The sequence below is a fragment of the Saccoglossus kowalevskii genome, chromosome 14, assembly GCF_978046115.1.
Source record: "Saccoglossus kowalevskii chromosome 14, keSacKowa6.1, whole genome shotgun sequence".
Lineage (NCBI taxonomy): Eukaryota > Metazoa > Hemichordata > Enteropneusta > Harrimaniidae > Saccoglossus > Saccoglossus kowalevskii.
Window position 1 is genome coordinate 3,017,278 of NC_140654.1, and position 17,563 is coordinate 3,034,840.

A 17,563-nucleotide genomic window follows, 5' to 3' on the forward strand; every position below is an offset into this window, starting at 1 on the left:
GATAAACTGAACTAATCTGACAGAGGTCCACCCAAGGTGTTGTGTTGAACCTACATACCAAGTATCAAAGTAATAAGGCTGATATTTTTAAAGAAGTTAAAAATGCAATTGTTGACCAACACCAAACAATCACCTATATGATCAGCCCCATTCTGTCATCTACGATGACAGCCCATTTCTGCATGTTTTCAGACAGGTTTTTTCCAAAAAATTAATTCATAATGGAGAAATAAAAAATTTAATGACTCGTGTTACACCTTTGAAACATGATTAGCCTTTTGTTTTCATGTGCTTGTTTTAGAGGTGTGCTTCTAATAGAGTGAATACAGTACAGTCGTAGAGTTCCAAATAACAGATCAATCGTGACCATTTCCATTTGTCATGCACATGTGATTGTCTGAAAGTGTTTAGAATCGCTTGTTGTACAATAAAATATTTTACAGTAATTCTGAATAGATACAAGTATCCCAATGGCTGATGTAGCCCAACAGTTGGGTACAGTCGTGGTTTTAGTGAAATATCGTCTTGGACTAATATCATGATTATGCAAATCATAAAACTCTACAAGAACATAGCACTTGCTTTATAAACATGAAAACAAAAAAATTTAGAATCAGTAACATGATTAGCAAATGAATGGTCATTTTTGCCAAAATCTGAAGCATTTAATTTCCTATAAGAACTGCGAAAGATGATTGATTGTCATTTGTCCATTCTGAGTGATATGTTGATTCAAAGAGTGCATAAAATGTAATAATGTATGATAAGTTTCATCTAAAAAATGTGAAAGATTTTGCGAGTATAATCAAAAAATAGTAGAAACGTACTTTCTATGGTGACAATTTTATGATGGGGGGGGGAGGGCTTGGGTCAAAATTGAAATTTAATAAAATTAAGTTGGCAACTTCTGGAAAGTTATTCAAGGAAAATACATTTTATGTGGTTGTAGGAAAGTTTATGAAAGTAAACTATTGTGACACTATTTCTTTGTTTTTTTTCACTAATTTTGTTCGTAAATCTAATTACATTTCACCAAAGCACAAATTACCATGTCACTGTATGATAATTGTGTATCAAGTATCTGTCAGTGAATTATTAACAACGTGACATGCAGTGGTTTCTCACGTTCTATGTTGTAGTTGCTGCAGTAAATTTACCATACCATGTTTTGAAAAACTCATTTAAATATAAATCGTCAATGGTTCAGTTTATTCGTTGATTCGCTGAGCAAAATGTGACGAACACTGTTTGCTCACCAGATGCTTACTGCAGTATGGCATTCCTGATAAAAATATACCGTAATCTTAAGTATATATACGGTAGCTCACACTTGCAGTGAAAATAGAATGCTCACTTATGACAGAACATTGGAAAGCAGTCAGGCTTTGTGTTGAACAGAAGCACTTGTTAATAAGAATCCACAATATTAGACATTTCAAGTGAAGAGCAGGCAGACCTAATACAGAATATCACCTCACAGCGTAGAACTGATTAGCCATGGTGTTGTTTAGCCTAAAGAAATAGACAGCACTACACTTCACTCATCAATTATGTGTATTATATTTCCAGGTGATGACACATGTACTTGTTTTGACACTGGGATCGATAATCTGGGGTTGTAAAACCAAAAGTTTAGACAATTTAATTCTAAAATTTAAAACGGGCTAGTATAAAACATACTGACTTAAGTTCAATTGCAATTTTTGATATGAGAAAATAGTAACTGCAATATACCCAAATATTTTATTCCACAGAAAATCACATCTTAAATAATTCACTCTACATGTAGCCAGAGTCAGACGAGAGTCTGTCACAAGAATTTGCAATCTACATTAGCCAAAGCTACCCCCAGTTTCAATACTTCAGTTTTAGCAATTGAAATGATTTGGGGGGGGGTGCTCCAGGGTAGGATGTGAACTTATAGAGCCTAGAGAAGAACGCGCAACAAGGTAAGTGTGTTGAGATGTTTATCACTACTTAGTCTTTAACTGAATACTCGTGTTGTCAGAATGCTAGAAATAGGCGATACAACATTTCGCTGTTACTTCCATTCAGGGCTCCTACATGTGAAGCTCATAAAATGTTAGACCTTTTTCAATTTAAGAGCACATGTCGTGTAGAAGGCATGTAATTATTCAATTAATCATTCACATCTTGCAGTGACAGTGTTCAAATTTAGACTTTTCAAAACAAGATTTTTGCCTCAAATAATGATAATAGATTAGAAATGCAGTATATTCCAACATTTGAAGTAAGTCTCATTCACATTTTTGTTTAAAAAAAAAAAAAAATTCTCAATTACAGTCTAAAAAAAGGAGTTGTCATTGTAAAATTTAAAAATATTATTATACACATGGCAACAATTATTTCAGTTAGAGAGCAACAAAACCCCCAGAATTACCAGGATGTGTGACCTTTGGGGTCATAAACAAGTCAAATTGGTGGTCATCTGATCTCGCACTATGACAATGAGTTCATTTATATTTAAGTGGCACACTTGTACTTCAAGTAGCACTTTCATAGATTACCTTTCATTCACACGATATTGGTAACACATTCACCAGCAATGCATGACTTGGGTAGTCAGCTAAAAAGGAATGCTTTACACACGAGCACTTTGGTCGAATTCCTTCAAGTTACTATATTTTAATATTTACAAAATAGACAATTTAACATCTAAGAAAACTGTCAGGTAGTATAAAAGCAAAGGCACTGATTTATCTCAAACCAAATTAAATAATTTTTCAAGTGATAAATCCCTATTTGACTTTTCCCGATCGGCAAATGACAAATGTCCAGCTGTTCTTGTTCATACATGGTTAATACTCATGGGGCAGTTTTTGCAGTAACGAGACGCATGACTCGATCCTTTCAGAGGGCACTACATTTGATGGATCTTTATATAAGAGAGTATGGACATGTTCATTTTCTAATTTACTCTTTTTTTTCTCCACACAAGGTGATAAATTTAATTGTCAACGAAAATACCAGCTGCATAAGTGCTCTATTCCTTGTGCCATATGCAACAGCAGCGAACTAATTGAATCAACCGAAACTGTCTTTCGTTTTTCTCAAAGCACAGTTCACAATGGTCCATAAATTAGCGCATACCAAACTGTTTGCAAGCTGGCTGAGTTTTACCATCAATCATGCATCTTACTTGCGTTGTTCTATATTCCCTAGGCAGAAAAATTTCTTCCCCAAGGACAACTCTGAACAACAAGAGGGTCAGTGCCCTGGGCTATGTAAGCCTTCTCTTAAGAGAGAATGCAAGTGACATTATTCCCGAGAAATCAGATTCTCAGCAAAATTGGATCATCTGAAACATTCCCTTTTAATTTCATGTATTTTTCTTTAAATACAATTAGTAATTTTGAGATGATACAACATGCTTTTTTTTGTATTTAAAAATTATTATTGCGTTTTCATAATAGAATAAACAAGTCATTGCGAATGACAAGTCCCCGTCCACTTTTCAGTGACTGGCAACATTAGTGACGAATAATCACTAAAACTCAAATAGGAGCCAGTTTATTTGTGCAATTCTTTGCTTCATTCTGCCCATGAAAATGACAATCAGCCATTTTGAATCAGATTTTGATTCAGATTCTGAAAAGGATTCATAATCAAATGTGTAACATCAGTCCATCAATACGGCTCCAAAAAACAGCATTCATTAAAAACAAAATGGCCACCAAATTTTCTCACATTTTGTAGCTGTGAACACTTCACAGGGTCTATGAGCACCAAATTCTTACTGACAAAATTTGTTTCCTACTTATTTGTTAATTTTTGACCTGATAAACGATTTCTTTATTGGTTCAGGTTTTGATCGAATTTTGTTTTTAAAAATCTTTAATTATGCAGGGGGTCCACTTTTCACATTTTCCCCACCAAAATTTTGATCAGGCATTTTGCACCTTTTTATGCATTTTTTAACTTAGTTGTAGATTTTTGAACAAAGGAACATCCTTTTCTAGGCATTGATAAAATTGTATAAATAAATTATGCAGGTTTATCTTATATTTAACTTTGCTGCTCAAAGGGTAAAAATAATCAAATCATGAAAATTTGTAATGTCAGCTTTGCCAGTTACTCTCGAACACCAATCATAAATCAATTGGAAAGTTGCTTGATTGATTCCAGTTAGACCTTTCAAAATAGTTGTCAAGGCAAAATGCTATAATGCTAATTGTACTGGAAATATTGAGCAGGATCGAAGTTTTAATTCATGATTATCTTAGATTTATTACAAAAGAAATTAAGACTGAACTGGAAAAGCTGGACACATTGCCTATTTTTTTTTTGTTTATATAATTTGCATAAAATAATGATAGATTATTATTTGATTATTTACAGAATCTGTGAAAATGCAAATTGGTACACAAAAAAAAAGTTGGTGATTGGTTGTCTGGAGCCACCTCCTCACCCAAACCCTGTCAGTCAGTGAATACTCAAATGTTGAATTGAACAATAAAAAAGCCTGATGAATTGTGGATCAGTCAATTAGAGACTTATCTTGTATTATTTCATAAAGTTACAATATTTCTTTTTGAGTGCGTCTCAATCATTCAATGTAAAGTATATCCTCAACTACAGAGGGCAGTATACAAGTCAAGTCCTTACCTGTGAATGAACTCTAGAGGGCCCTCTTTATAATTTTTGTAAAAACAAGCAGCCTCTCAGCTGAAATATCACTTTTTACCAAAAATGACAAATATTCATCAAAATTAAAGAATTGGAGATATCATCATGAAATGTACAAATCTGAGAGGTTCACACGTAGTACCTATCAAAGTATCAAAGCATTCAGGCTTGTAGTTTTCAAGAAGAAGTCGAAGAAGAAGTCGAAGAAGTCAAAAAAGTAAAAAGTTGACACCGACGTCAACGAGCAATTACTCATATGATAAGCTCTGCTTTTCATAAGAAATAAAAAATAAAAGTTTAAATGCTTAGGAAAAATCACTTAACTACTTATTTAGGTAGTCCACAAACTTTTATACGCACCATTGTCACATACTAAGAAAGAAATTGAATACCCACGTTAGAAATAGGTCTAGAATGCTTACCTTCACATTGGGATCTGCACCAGATACAGCCACGGAGCTGACCAGAGTCACGGCAACAGGAACATGATACTGAAATACAATTAAAGTGATAAGTGAGATATTGACAGGTCATACACCAAGCGTACACACACACAAACACAACATGAAAACAATTTCTGCAGATTACAGAGGGTTTGTGTCAAGTTTTAAAAGAGTTCTTTTGTATGCCTGCCTGGCTTGGTACTATTTAACAATTTCTAACATTTCCTCATCAATCTTTGAGCTGAACAGGTAGTCTGGATATAGAATTTCATGTTTTGCAATGTCATGGTCACCTTTTGCCAACATTACTAATCAACAAATGTACAACTTGTTGCACGTTATTATCTTATCAAAAAAAAAAAAAAGAAAGCTAGTAGAAACCTTGTGTATTAGTTACTACAGCATTTCACCACGTGAACGTAAAAGTCAATTTTTTTGTCACCATTTGTCTTCATTTTTTTTTACAATTTTGGTCCAAAATTAACAAATAAGTTACAGAAACTGTTTAATGGACAAGATGTTAAGCAGGTTATCCCATATTATGATACATGCAACATTATCTTTTCTCTTTTAAAGCGTACTGATTACATTTTGTGTGCCTGCATAGGTTATTTGTATCTTAACTTATTAGGAAATGTGAATTCCAAATACAAAAAAATTATGACACAACAAGGGTTCAAAATACAGTTCACTATTAGTGACAACTACATACCAACCAGTAAGAACAGAACACTAGAAAATTTATCAACAAAGCTCATATTTTGGATACAAATGTAAAATTATAAATTATGCCCTCTGTGGCCAGGCATGGAAACAAAGCTCCGAGCAGGTCATAGAACTACGCCCTCACTGGTCATGCATGGAAACAAAGCTCCCAGCAGAACGGCGCCCCCCTCCCTGTACCTAAATGAAATAATATATCCCGAGTACAATAATATTAAGGCTGTATTCACAAAATATCTGTTGTAGGAGAGACTAGGTATTTGGCATTTGTCCATCCCTATATAGTCAAGAGATCTCATATTGAGAAATCTCGGTGGAGAGAGAAGCATTTATTATAGCATTCTATACTACACAGTAACTCACTGTAATTGGGGCTACCATGTGAAGATGAAGAATGCACAAAAATATTTATAAATGACCCAGAAAAGCCTCTTTTATTACAGATGTTTGACAATGTATTTTCACACCAAATTAACATTACAGCACCAAGCACAACGCTGAAGATTCAAATGTTATAGATTACAGTTCTAATACATGTCCTAGGCTTGCTTTGCTCGTCTCTGTACTTAATTTATACAAAAACAGTACAGACATGTTCCAAAAATTACTGACATACAACGAAGCATCAAGATACTTAAACCAAACTTTGAATCTGAAACTTTAGCACTGTGCTTATAATGAACCACTCAAGCAATAATCACATGTTTTTTTTGAGTCTGATGCAAACCTCTTAACCTGACCTGACCTGAGATGTGATGAGATGGTTCAATAAAACCATGCAGGACACCTCTCGTGCTATTGTCTCCAATTAGTCTGACAGAAAATTACCTTATCAACTTGCTGTTAATGTTTGAAATTTGCACGCTATCTAAAACTTGAACCAAATATTGCCCATGATGTATGTGAAGAATTTATCTGGCTGTCAACGTGCTATTAATTTTATGAAAACAAATTCTAAGTTGGCTTTCATGTGAGACAATGGAGTGTGTAGGGCTACATGAAATGCTTAAACTTGATTAAAGGTGAATTTTGATAATTTGTAAGCGTATCCAAAAATTCAAAGCTAGAAAGTCAAAACACGCCTCCAGAGGGCGATATACTATATTAATAAACTTAGTTCTCCAGATAAACTTTTACAATCACAAGACAAACAAGTCCTGGTAAACACTCAGCCACATACTCAGTGATGGAAGGGACTACAATTTTGCCTACAAGTCAATAGAATTTACAGCACAATGTATCACTTTGTAGTTGGTAATTGGCTTGAATATAATCACCACATCACTGGGTATCTAGACAGGCCAGCACAGAGAAAACATTATGGCAGAAATCAGAGCACACACATCGATACAACACGACATACAGGAAACCACAGCACATATATCTATACAACATGACATGCAGGGAACCACTTACCAAACTCTGTATCAGACATGGTCAAAGATGTACAGAAGAAATGATAGAGATATGGTTAGGAGAGAATGTGGAATGTCAGTTTAAATACGATATAATTAGGTTGGCTGTGGAAAAGGCACAGATGGAGGGAGAGGATCACCACTGAATACGGATTTTCAATTTTACAATGATTCACTAGCTTAGTAAACTATGCCACGACCACATGATACAAACCATAATAAAGCATAGCAAAGTGTCCTAATGTTTTTATTGGTTATTAAGATATGAATATGCATATTATGCAAATATCCTACCTGATTTTCTGAAAGTGTGCGCAAGGCTGCCACGACATAATAACCGTTCTTGTTACTCTGAGTGTGCTTTCGGCTCAATATATAGTTTGCCAACATTACAACTTTATCCTGTAAATAGAATACTATGTATGAATGTATGGTCCTTTAGTCAAACTGAAAGACATTACAAAAATCTAATTTCAAGTGTTGTAAGTTCACTTTCCTATGTTTACTACAATATATTGTGAACTGTTATATTTTTGTATGCATTCATTTTTGTTGCATGTTCTTCTCTATATAGTCAAGAGATCTCATTTTGAGAAATCTCGGTGGAGAGAGAAGCATTTATTATAGCATTCTATACTACACAGTAACTCACTAATCGAAGCTACCGTGTGAAGAGGTAAAATGCAGATAACATGCCTTTTGATGGACTTTTTGTGGAAATGCCACGATTATAAACACAGCATTTAGTGAAAAAGACCTGACTGTCACAGTAAAGCGGTACTTTTGTCAGAAGTACGGACATACAAACTCCAATGTTCTAGTCACATCGCGCATTATGCACTTCAAAACAACACTCGGTCAAAAAAAAATTCAAGGTCATTTGTTAGACGTAACTCTGGATGATTGGATTTAAAGCGATATAAACCTCTACGTACATCAGACTGAAGTCACAACTTCCTAAACTTACTGTAGACGCAACATCCCTGAATATCCCAAGTCTGACCAAGATAGGGGGGTGGGGCCGATTCAGAGATGCGTCTTACAGTGATAGATGCAAGATGCAAATGGTTGCCAAGAACTCTTTGAGAGTGAGAGTCAAGACTTAGTTTTACACTTCAAATAAAGTTCTATTTTCTCTCATCTGGTTCACTGTTCTAAATACCATGGTAACATAAGGGGGAGAATAAAACATTACGAGGGAAGCATAAAACAAGGCTTGTGGCTTTCTCATTTTCAACAATATCTTGGCAGATAGGTTTGTTTATTCACAAGTTTTAAATTTCTGGTTTGTAAATTTTCTGTTTCTGTCACATTTGACTTGCTAAAGATAGTTATCATCCATGGTGATCAAGATGACTTACCTCTGTGATTGTTGGTGGTTTCTTTGCTCTGTTTGCCAGTTTGTATGCTCCATCAATAAACAGAGAGGTCACGCTAAGACCACCTTCAAACTGAAAAATACAAAACATTTTATTTCTCTATTGTGCATCTCATTAATATCACAGGATTTGATTTGAATCATGAGGAACAAAAACAATGACTTGCAGAGACAATGCCATGGTGCAATGCCCAGGGGTTGCCAGGCTCCTTTTTACACACTACATTTTTTGTCAAAATATCGATTCAACAATTTGCACATTGTATGTTTTTTTTATAATTTTTTTGTTATTTTTGAACCAAATGGTCATTATTTTGCTTCATGTTTTGATTAAAAATGTTGACGAAATATGTAGCGGAGTCCACCAGTAGTAGTAGTGAGACAGCCAATACAGGCTATTTGTGTGCTACGCCCTAATTTCACATTAATGGAGTATATCGGCTGTAAATCATATGTATCTTTTTATTGCATGGAACATGAAAGCAAGGATTGAAAAGTGAATTCATGGCAGTCACATGATGCGCGAGAATACTTGCATAGTTTGCTAGTTTCAATACCAGTAACAAAAAATTGGCATTTCCAATATATCTGGATATAGAAGTCTAGGTATTTTATATGTCCTTCCCTGTATAGTCAAGAGATCTCATATTGAGAAATCTCGGTGGAGAGAGAAGCATTTATTATAGCATTCTATACTACACAGTAACTCACTAATCTAGGCTACCATGTGAAGAGTTAAAATGCATTAATTAAAAGACTTTAGAAAACTAGCATACAGGTTCCTCTATGTAGTAGTAAAAACATACAACTAAAATATTCAGGTATTTGTAATTTAGTTTTGAAGTTCTGAAAAATAATTTTACATGAAAATTGCAAGTGCTGACATATGCCATAGAAACCATATTCCATGTTTGAGACTAGGTGGCAGAGCGGTGTGATCATGTTCATAGACAATAGCAGTTTAATATGGAATTTGGTATCACAAATACATACAGATTTTAACAAAGATTCCCCTAATAAACTTACAGTGAGATTCTCATTCAATGGATTTTGCCTTCTCATCCCAGATTCTTTTTGTGTCAACCACTCTACTATCAATGATCAGAGACTTCACAGTGCTAACTGTGTTCCTTGATTCAAGCCAAGAATGCTCTTAACTGTGGCATAGGGGATATTTACAAGTTTCAATCTATGCATAGCAGACACTTATTTACAAACTGGGTTATTATCCCCAAGAACTAACACATGAAAATGACAACATCATGCACGTTAAAGCAGATTGTCAAAATCAAACCAAAACAATAAATACAGATTGTGTACACTCACCTGCATGTAAGACTCGTCAATTTCATCCGCCTGTGCTAATAGATCCTCCACAGAATCTACATACAAGCTCACATCAGACTCTGCTGATAACTGCGATGCTATGTGTAACGCATACACTGAACTACAAACGTAAATAGGCATCAGTAAATTAAGTACATGGAGTAAACCTTTCTGCAATAGGGCTAATAAACATGACCTTCTAAAGATCATGCATCCTGGTTCTTTATGGAGGTACAAATTCATGATGAATGTAAATGTAATATTCAAAAATAGTTTAACACAGAACAAATTTTAGTTTTAGTCACTGTTACCCATGGTATTGTAATTTACTTCGTAAATAGAGCATGGGAAAAGCATCAAATACAAAGTTTAAATACAGTTAAAATTGCTACGTTCACACGACAACATTTTATCGGAGCCCAACGGCTCGAGCCAAGTTCGGCTCCACTAAACCCTCGGGGTTGAACTCCGATAGGGTTGAGTCCCATCATGGCTCCGATCATGTAAATGCATCAGGGCCCAACTTTCGGAGCCGAAATCACGCCCTCAATCGTTTTCTTCGAGTAACCTCTCATTTCAAGACAACATCTTTCATAATTTCACACAATTTCCAGCTTGAATAAGAGGTACGCGTCCTAATATATAATAACGAATCATTGTGATAGATTAATAGCTCAACGGGAAACAAAAAATGGCGTGCGACAAAAACTAGAAAGAACGACTGGACGTAAACTTTTTAAAGACACTAAAGATAAAAATCGTAGAACCGATCCCTCTTTCTTCTCCTAGCTCAACAGCACCATGCGATGTAAAGAAAAAACACAAGGACGACACTAAAATAGTTTTCAGTCACTAATTATTCAAGGGCACTGTTCTGTTCGACTCTGATCGAACTGAATCGAACTCTGGCAGAACTCGGCTCTCGTATGAACGCATTGGAGAAAATCTCCTGTTAATCCGTGGGAGGAGCAGTAGTTCGGCTTCGATAGAACGCTGTCGTGTGAACATAGCAATTAAGTCAATTGTTTATGTACACTTTCATGAGATATAATTTTCATAAAGCAAATTCATCAATCATGGTGCATAATACAACATAAATACTGAGTATAATTCTAATGATCCAGAATATGGTAGAATGAATATTTCTAATGTGAATCAAAAAACAGATTGGGCACATACCTGAGAAGACTGTCGTCTTTTTTCAGAGCAGCCTCCAATGATTTTAAAACATCAGCTGAATTGACTGTGAATAAATATGTACACAAAATTAAACTCCTGGAGTACAATATATAGACAATGTATTTGCTGGTAAAATCATGAATACATCAGTGTCTCATCCAGAAAGTGTTCTCGATTTTATTTTCAAAAATTGCAAAATCTCCAATGAAGTGCCTGAAGTCTGATCAGCAAACTTGCAATGCCATGAGAAATTTCTAACAATGAAGTACACACAATTCACATAAAGTACCCGACTTCTTGTAAACTTTCTCAAGAGAATCATGTGATCAATCAAGTTTTTCAACATTGCTGACAATAACAAACAGGGTCAATTAAACAAAATTAAGTAATTATGTTTTGCAAACAGAAGCCGGTTAAAAATGCAACTGAAGATTGAAAACGATCAATTCCAATTTTATTTCGAAAACATCAAATGGGACTTATGAATATCATAGAAATTGAGCTAGAATGGAAATCAGTTTCAGAACAAGCAACAACATTTAATCTGGCTGATGAAGTGTTTAACAAATTATTTTATTCAGAATGAAGCGGGAGGGAGGGGGGGGGGTTTCACATTTATTTTATAAAAAATCTCCACCTTATATTGAAATAATTGTTATAAATCCTGAATGAGCAGCTGAAGATTGGAAATTAAAACAAAGTGAAAAATTAACGAGTTCACAGTATGCTACAGAAATAATACCAGTTACTTTTGACAATTTTCAATATTTCTGAACTACATGAATTGTTAATATTTCTTGTAGGTTTGTGTCTAGGCGTTCTAGGCATGTCCTTCCCTATTTAGTCAAGAGATCTCATATTGAGAAATCTCGGTGGAGAGAGAAGCATTTATTATAGCATTCTATACTACACAGTAACACAGTGATCAGGGCTACCATGTGAAGATGAAGAATGCATAAATTACACAATTTTAGGAACCTAACCTAACATAAACCATCTTAAATTAGTCGTAAGCAAAAACAATATTTAGTTCTGCAGTTCAGAAAAAAACAGTAATATTTGGATTGCATGGTGCACAAACAAGATTGATCAACAATGGCCAATTCCAGAGTTACTATTTTTCTCACTAAATTTGATAGAGGGCGTTCCCCAAAGTACCCGGATGACAGCCCGTTCAATGTTCGTGGTGGGGTTGAAATTTGAGCGGCGTCTGCTGTAAGCAATATACTACCGTAAAAATCATATTTGAGGTCGCAGCTTTAATAGAAGTCGCACCCCTAACTTGAGACATTGTTTCATGTTGAAATTTACATGTTTTGATCCGTGAGAAAAGTCTGCAATATAAGCCGCACCCCAAACTTTCACAAACCAAACAGCCACCACATTTCAGAAAAAGATATACCATTTAATTTTAAATTAAGGCATAATTTTTCCAACATTTCAATGATTCCTGACGGTTAAATTAGAGTCTAATTAAGGTTTTCCGTAGTCATTGACGCTTATTCCAGAGTACAGGTTTATTGTGGGTAACGTGACTCGGTAAACTGTGTTTCGACAATGAGCTGTTATTATCTTCAAAAGTGTTAAATTCTTCTTCAATGCTCAGCTTATCTTTCGAAAACAAATAATTTCTTGATTTAAAAAAAAATCATGCCGTTTTCCCATCAAAATCAAAGCCAAACGATCGCACTACAACAACGGTAAATCTCTTCCGTGTTTCGTTTACCACGAGGTCGCTCAACAACATTAACATATTTAAATGATCTATGGTAATTTAATCACGTTGGCACCATCCAGCGTTTCGATTGGTTAATTAGCTACTTGACCTATCAGGTCAACATAACAGTTTCAAGTCACTATAGATGTTTGAACTAACATGGTGGATATCGTATCGGATCAAGCATTTATATGTGACCAAAATCATTCGCTTGCGGTGAAACTAAGTTGAATTTTCACAACAATTCAACGAATTTATTTTTTGTACATTATTGTAATCACTACTGATTAATAATCAGCAATTGTAACACTAACAAGCAAGTTATTCACTTGTGTGAAACGCAGCATGACCGTTACCGTGATCATTTGCTACTCAGAATGCATTCGTTTTTGTTTTGACTTCTTTTAAAATATACTTTTCGTTATCAAAAAAAAATAAGAAAATAAATATATATATTACATTAAATAATATACTGAGTATTCTTTTTGTTATCATGCGAACATTTTTTTTTTGATTGACTTTTATTTTAATTTCCCCGATGTCTAGATTAAACATGGAATGTACAGTCACTCGAACATGCTGCAATCGACTGTGTCAGACGGCTGTCTGCACGGTCAGTAAAAGAGTGACCGGTGCTAACGAATTAGTCTATTCAAGAGATTGTCGTATACAGTACCGTAATCTGCAAATGCATACAAATCTATTTGTAGATAATATTTATTGTGCAGTATGTTATACAGTGTGAAATTTTGTTTGTGTTCAAGTTTGTCTGTGTGTAAAAATCCGAAAGTGCCTTAGAATCGCAACAAAGTTGCAATCGAGTGCCGTGCATCTCATTATCCCTTCTGGCCTTTGTTTTCTGAAAAAAAAAATTCCCACTGTTACCGAAGTGAATGCTCTAATTAAAGCCGCACCAAGACATCACGCATCTGAATTCGTACATTGAAAAAATTCATTAATTAATTAAAGCCGCGGCCTCTATTAGGAATTTTACGGTAGTAGTTACAATTGTCTAAGTCTTATTTTTTACAAATGTTTTGCAAGAATTGGTCAAAATGATTAACTGGTATTGTAATTCCCCAGGCTATTCCTAGAGTTCGACTAAAGAAAAAAACTGCGAAATTCCTGAGATGAAAGGCGCAACTTTTCATACATTTCTTTCGTCCAAGAAATCAACACTTCAACGCCAATGAATTCGAATGCTTCGTTGTCGTTTGTTCAGGGCATTTTCCAGGTGGAAAACCATCCTGTGCCAGTATTTTTTGACTACAATAACTGTAGACAGCCGTCTTTCAACCGTAGTTATACATCGATTGAAAAAGGAAGACTGTCAGCTTCCCGAGACGAGCGCAAATGAATCATTGAGCCGGATTTGATGGAAAATTCGCTCGTTGCCGATTCCCACATTGATCTTGTTCAGGATCCTTATAACGACATTTGTTGCGAAGTTGAAGTTAAAATGACTACGGAAGGAAAAAATGCATGTCCAATTATATAAAATATGAATAAAATATTAAATCAAACTTACACTACACAGTTACAAACACCAGAAACTATTTTAGAGTTTGATTTAATAATAAACCATGGCTTGTAAGGATTTTCCTTCATGGATCATTGCCGTAAACACTTCCATAACGAAAATAAATTCTGTATTCTGCACATGATGAAGCTTTACGGAAATGATGAATTAAATATTAACCATTATCAAGTCGATATTTTTTCAGTCTGGCGGTTGTCCAGTCACTTTGATGCAACAAATATGCAAATGAAGGCAAAGCACGAAGGTTTTTTTGCCAAGTTTTTACGTTATACGGAGCTACCAAAGTTATCGTCGACTCACCGTGTTTTACAGTACGACGCCGATTGATTCTTTGCGATCGTCAGGCTCCAAAGGGCGAACATTTATCTCGTATGAAGAAATTTAAAGACTTTTCAAAGATTTTTTTATTTTTCCTGTAATTTAAAGACACCTCAGACTTTCCAGACCTCAAAAATCCAAAGACTTTCAAAGGATTTTCTCAACGCTATTGACCCTGTATTTAGAATGAATGGCAGATTTTTGCTCTTCAAAAATAATCACTACTTTTTATTTTAAGACTGGAAAGAATTTTCCCCTCCTCAGTTTTAACCTTTTATTAGCAGTTGGAGAATGAGTTGTCTCTCTCCACACACATAATACTTACATTTTAATCCCATATTGGACAGCGCTGACACTGCATAGTAAAGTGTTGCTACATCGGCACTTTCATTGATGGCTGTCGTCAGTACTTGCTCAGCATCACCACTTGCAATCTGTTCAACAAATTATATCGAGAACCAAACAGAAAAAAAAAATTAATTTAATTACAACATCTATTTGAGACAACAGATTTATCATAAACATATCATACAGGATTCTTTAACCTTTTCACCGCCACTTTCTTGCCCTAATTTTTCTGCACTTTTTTCTTACAATTCTTCAATAATCCTGGAAATGAATCCTAATTTTGGAGACAACAGATAAAATTTGCATCAATTTTCAGTCAAAAAAATGGCTATTTTGTTCCCAATCTTCTGAAAGAAAGTGCACACTATAACCGGACCATTTTGTGAATTTGTGATGAAAAGAGGGAACTGGTGAACAGTTATAATTTCAAATGCCAAGTGTATAAATCTTATTAAATATTGTATTCATTTTGACTACAGTAAAAAAAAGAAAAAAACATGCATACAACATACAAATTTGCAAAATACTGGTGAAAAATAATGGCACTAAAAACTTGTATAAGGTATTTGTATCATGTCCTTCCCTATTTAGTCAAGAGATCTCATATTGAGAAATCTCGGTGGAGAGAGAAGCATTTATTATAGCATTCTATACTACACAGCAACTCACTGTAATCGAAGCTACCGTGTGAAGAGGTAAAATGCAATAGTCTAAATATTGAAGAAGGAAGTACAGAAATCAAACCCACTAACAGCAATACTACAAAACTAACCACAACATGCACTGAATTATTCAAATAGTTACTTTGATCCCATTTATTTACCCAAGTATACAAAGTTACTTATAGTGCAAAAAATTACATTTCACAGTATTTAAGTTGGCATAAATAGGCCTATATGCAAGTTTGGTGTCATACCAACTTCTGAGTATAACGATCAAGGTCCGATATTTGCACTATATTGTGGAATACTTTATTTTCGCTGGAATTAATTTTCGCTGAAAAGGCTTTTTGGGCGTTTCTTTATGGAATTTATTTTCACTGATTTTTGATGAGTTGAATGAGAAATATAGGAAAAAAAAGTATATTCGCTGGATTTTATTATCACCCCTTCGGCGAAAATAGCGTAAATAAATTCCAAGCGAAAATAAAGTATTCTACAGTATGTAGCACATCTCCAATAGAAGTGTGTGTAAACCAATAGTTATATATATTTTATGACGCATGAAAATAAAAATAAAACTATTTGAACACAGATTTACCTGTCATTTATGCAAGTGCATGATCTACTAATTGAGTAAATATGAAATACTGAATTCAAATTAGAGTTAGTAACAGAATTTTTTTCGGTAGGGTGGTTAGAATCACTTCTAAGAATGATATGAATTGCTTACCTGACAAGTACCAAGTGCCTTGGTGGCCGCTGTAGCATAGAAAAGTGATTGCACATTTTTTGTGTCTACTTTATTTTTTAGAAAAGTACAAGCTTCCTGAAAATGAAATGAAATAATACTGGTTATAATAAAACAATGTGAAATAAACACCAAATAAATGGCTATAAAGTCATCAATGATATCTAAATTGTTTGCGCAATATTATGGAACACTAGTAACATTGTAGGAATAAAATTAGTATGCACGGACATGGTTCAATCTGAAACTCAAGAAAATGAGTAGGGTATGGTAAGGTAAGAACAGGTAGCTTAACACATCACTACTAAAAGCCCAAATGAATCAATAAAAGAAGAAGCAAGTGATGACTGCTTCACAATTGTGGAAACAAATAATAATTCATGTTGCATGGAATGCATCTAACAAGTCAGAAATGAAATAGCCAGCTGGTTCCTTGAAAATAAATTGTGGTCATACATGTAAAAGCAACTATTTAGGGGCCAAACTTAAACTTTTACACATAAAAAGACAAAAACAATAACATTTGATTTTGTTCATTTTGTAATGCTGGTGCTGATTGGCTGTCGACAATTCAACCATGCGAAAATTGAACCAATCACAGGCCACATTTAAGGGTGTACAAAAACAATGTGCAGACAATAATTAAAATTGGATGTATCGTATGCGTCCCAATGATTTTGTTGATTTTCTCAATATTTTTAATCTCCGTTAAAATATCATGTACATTTTTCACATTTGACTCCTACTCAAATTTTTTTTTCACATGTGGCTGGAGCCACAGCTTGCAATGTTGCCCGACAAGTAGGTGTGAACAACGTCAGACCTCACTAACACCTTACAGAATAGTGTAACTTGGACAAGATCAATTCTGCAAATTCAATGAATATTTATTTTCACCGTCAATCAAAGCCGTGTTTGTATTGTCGGCAAAAATTTGATTGAAGGTGGGGATACTCTGTATGTACTGAATCATATGAACCAAGAGCTTGGAGCACCCACCCAGGAACGCATTGATTACCTGCCTCATTATGACACCCAGGGTTCTCCCCAGAAAAAATGCATAGCGCCGGGGCTAATTTGCATAATAATTTGCATATCATTTACATATCTTTCCTTCAT

General features: G+C 34.7%; 1 protein-coding gene across 1 annotated transcript in view; it reads right to left on the bottom strand.

Annotated features, from left to right (window-relative positions):
- LOC100376827 (dolichyl-diphosphooligosaccharide--protein glycosyltransferase subunit 2-like) overlaps positions 1–17,563 on the bottom strand; it is a 54,303-nt gene that overhangs the window by 11,190 nt on the left and 25,550 nt on the right. The window contains exons 3-9 of the mRNA XM_002736415.4: positions 16,427–16,522; positions 15,012–15,120; positions 11,112–11,175; positions 9,933–10,053; positions 8,590–8,679; positions 7,523–7,630; positions 5,070–5,138 (exon numbers count right to left, since the gene is read on the bottom strand). Of these exons, the coding sequence (XP_002736461.2) occupies positions 5,070–5,138; positions 7,523–7,630; positions 8,590–8,679; positions 9,933–10,053; positions 11,112–11,175; positions 15,012–15,120; positions 16,427–16,522 (657 nt within the window). The remainder of the gene's footprint in view (positions 1–5,069; positions 5,139–7,522; positions 7,631–8,589; positions 8,680–9,932; positions 10,054–11,111; positions 11,176–15,011; positions 15,121–16,426; positions 16,523–17,563) is intronic.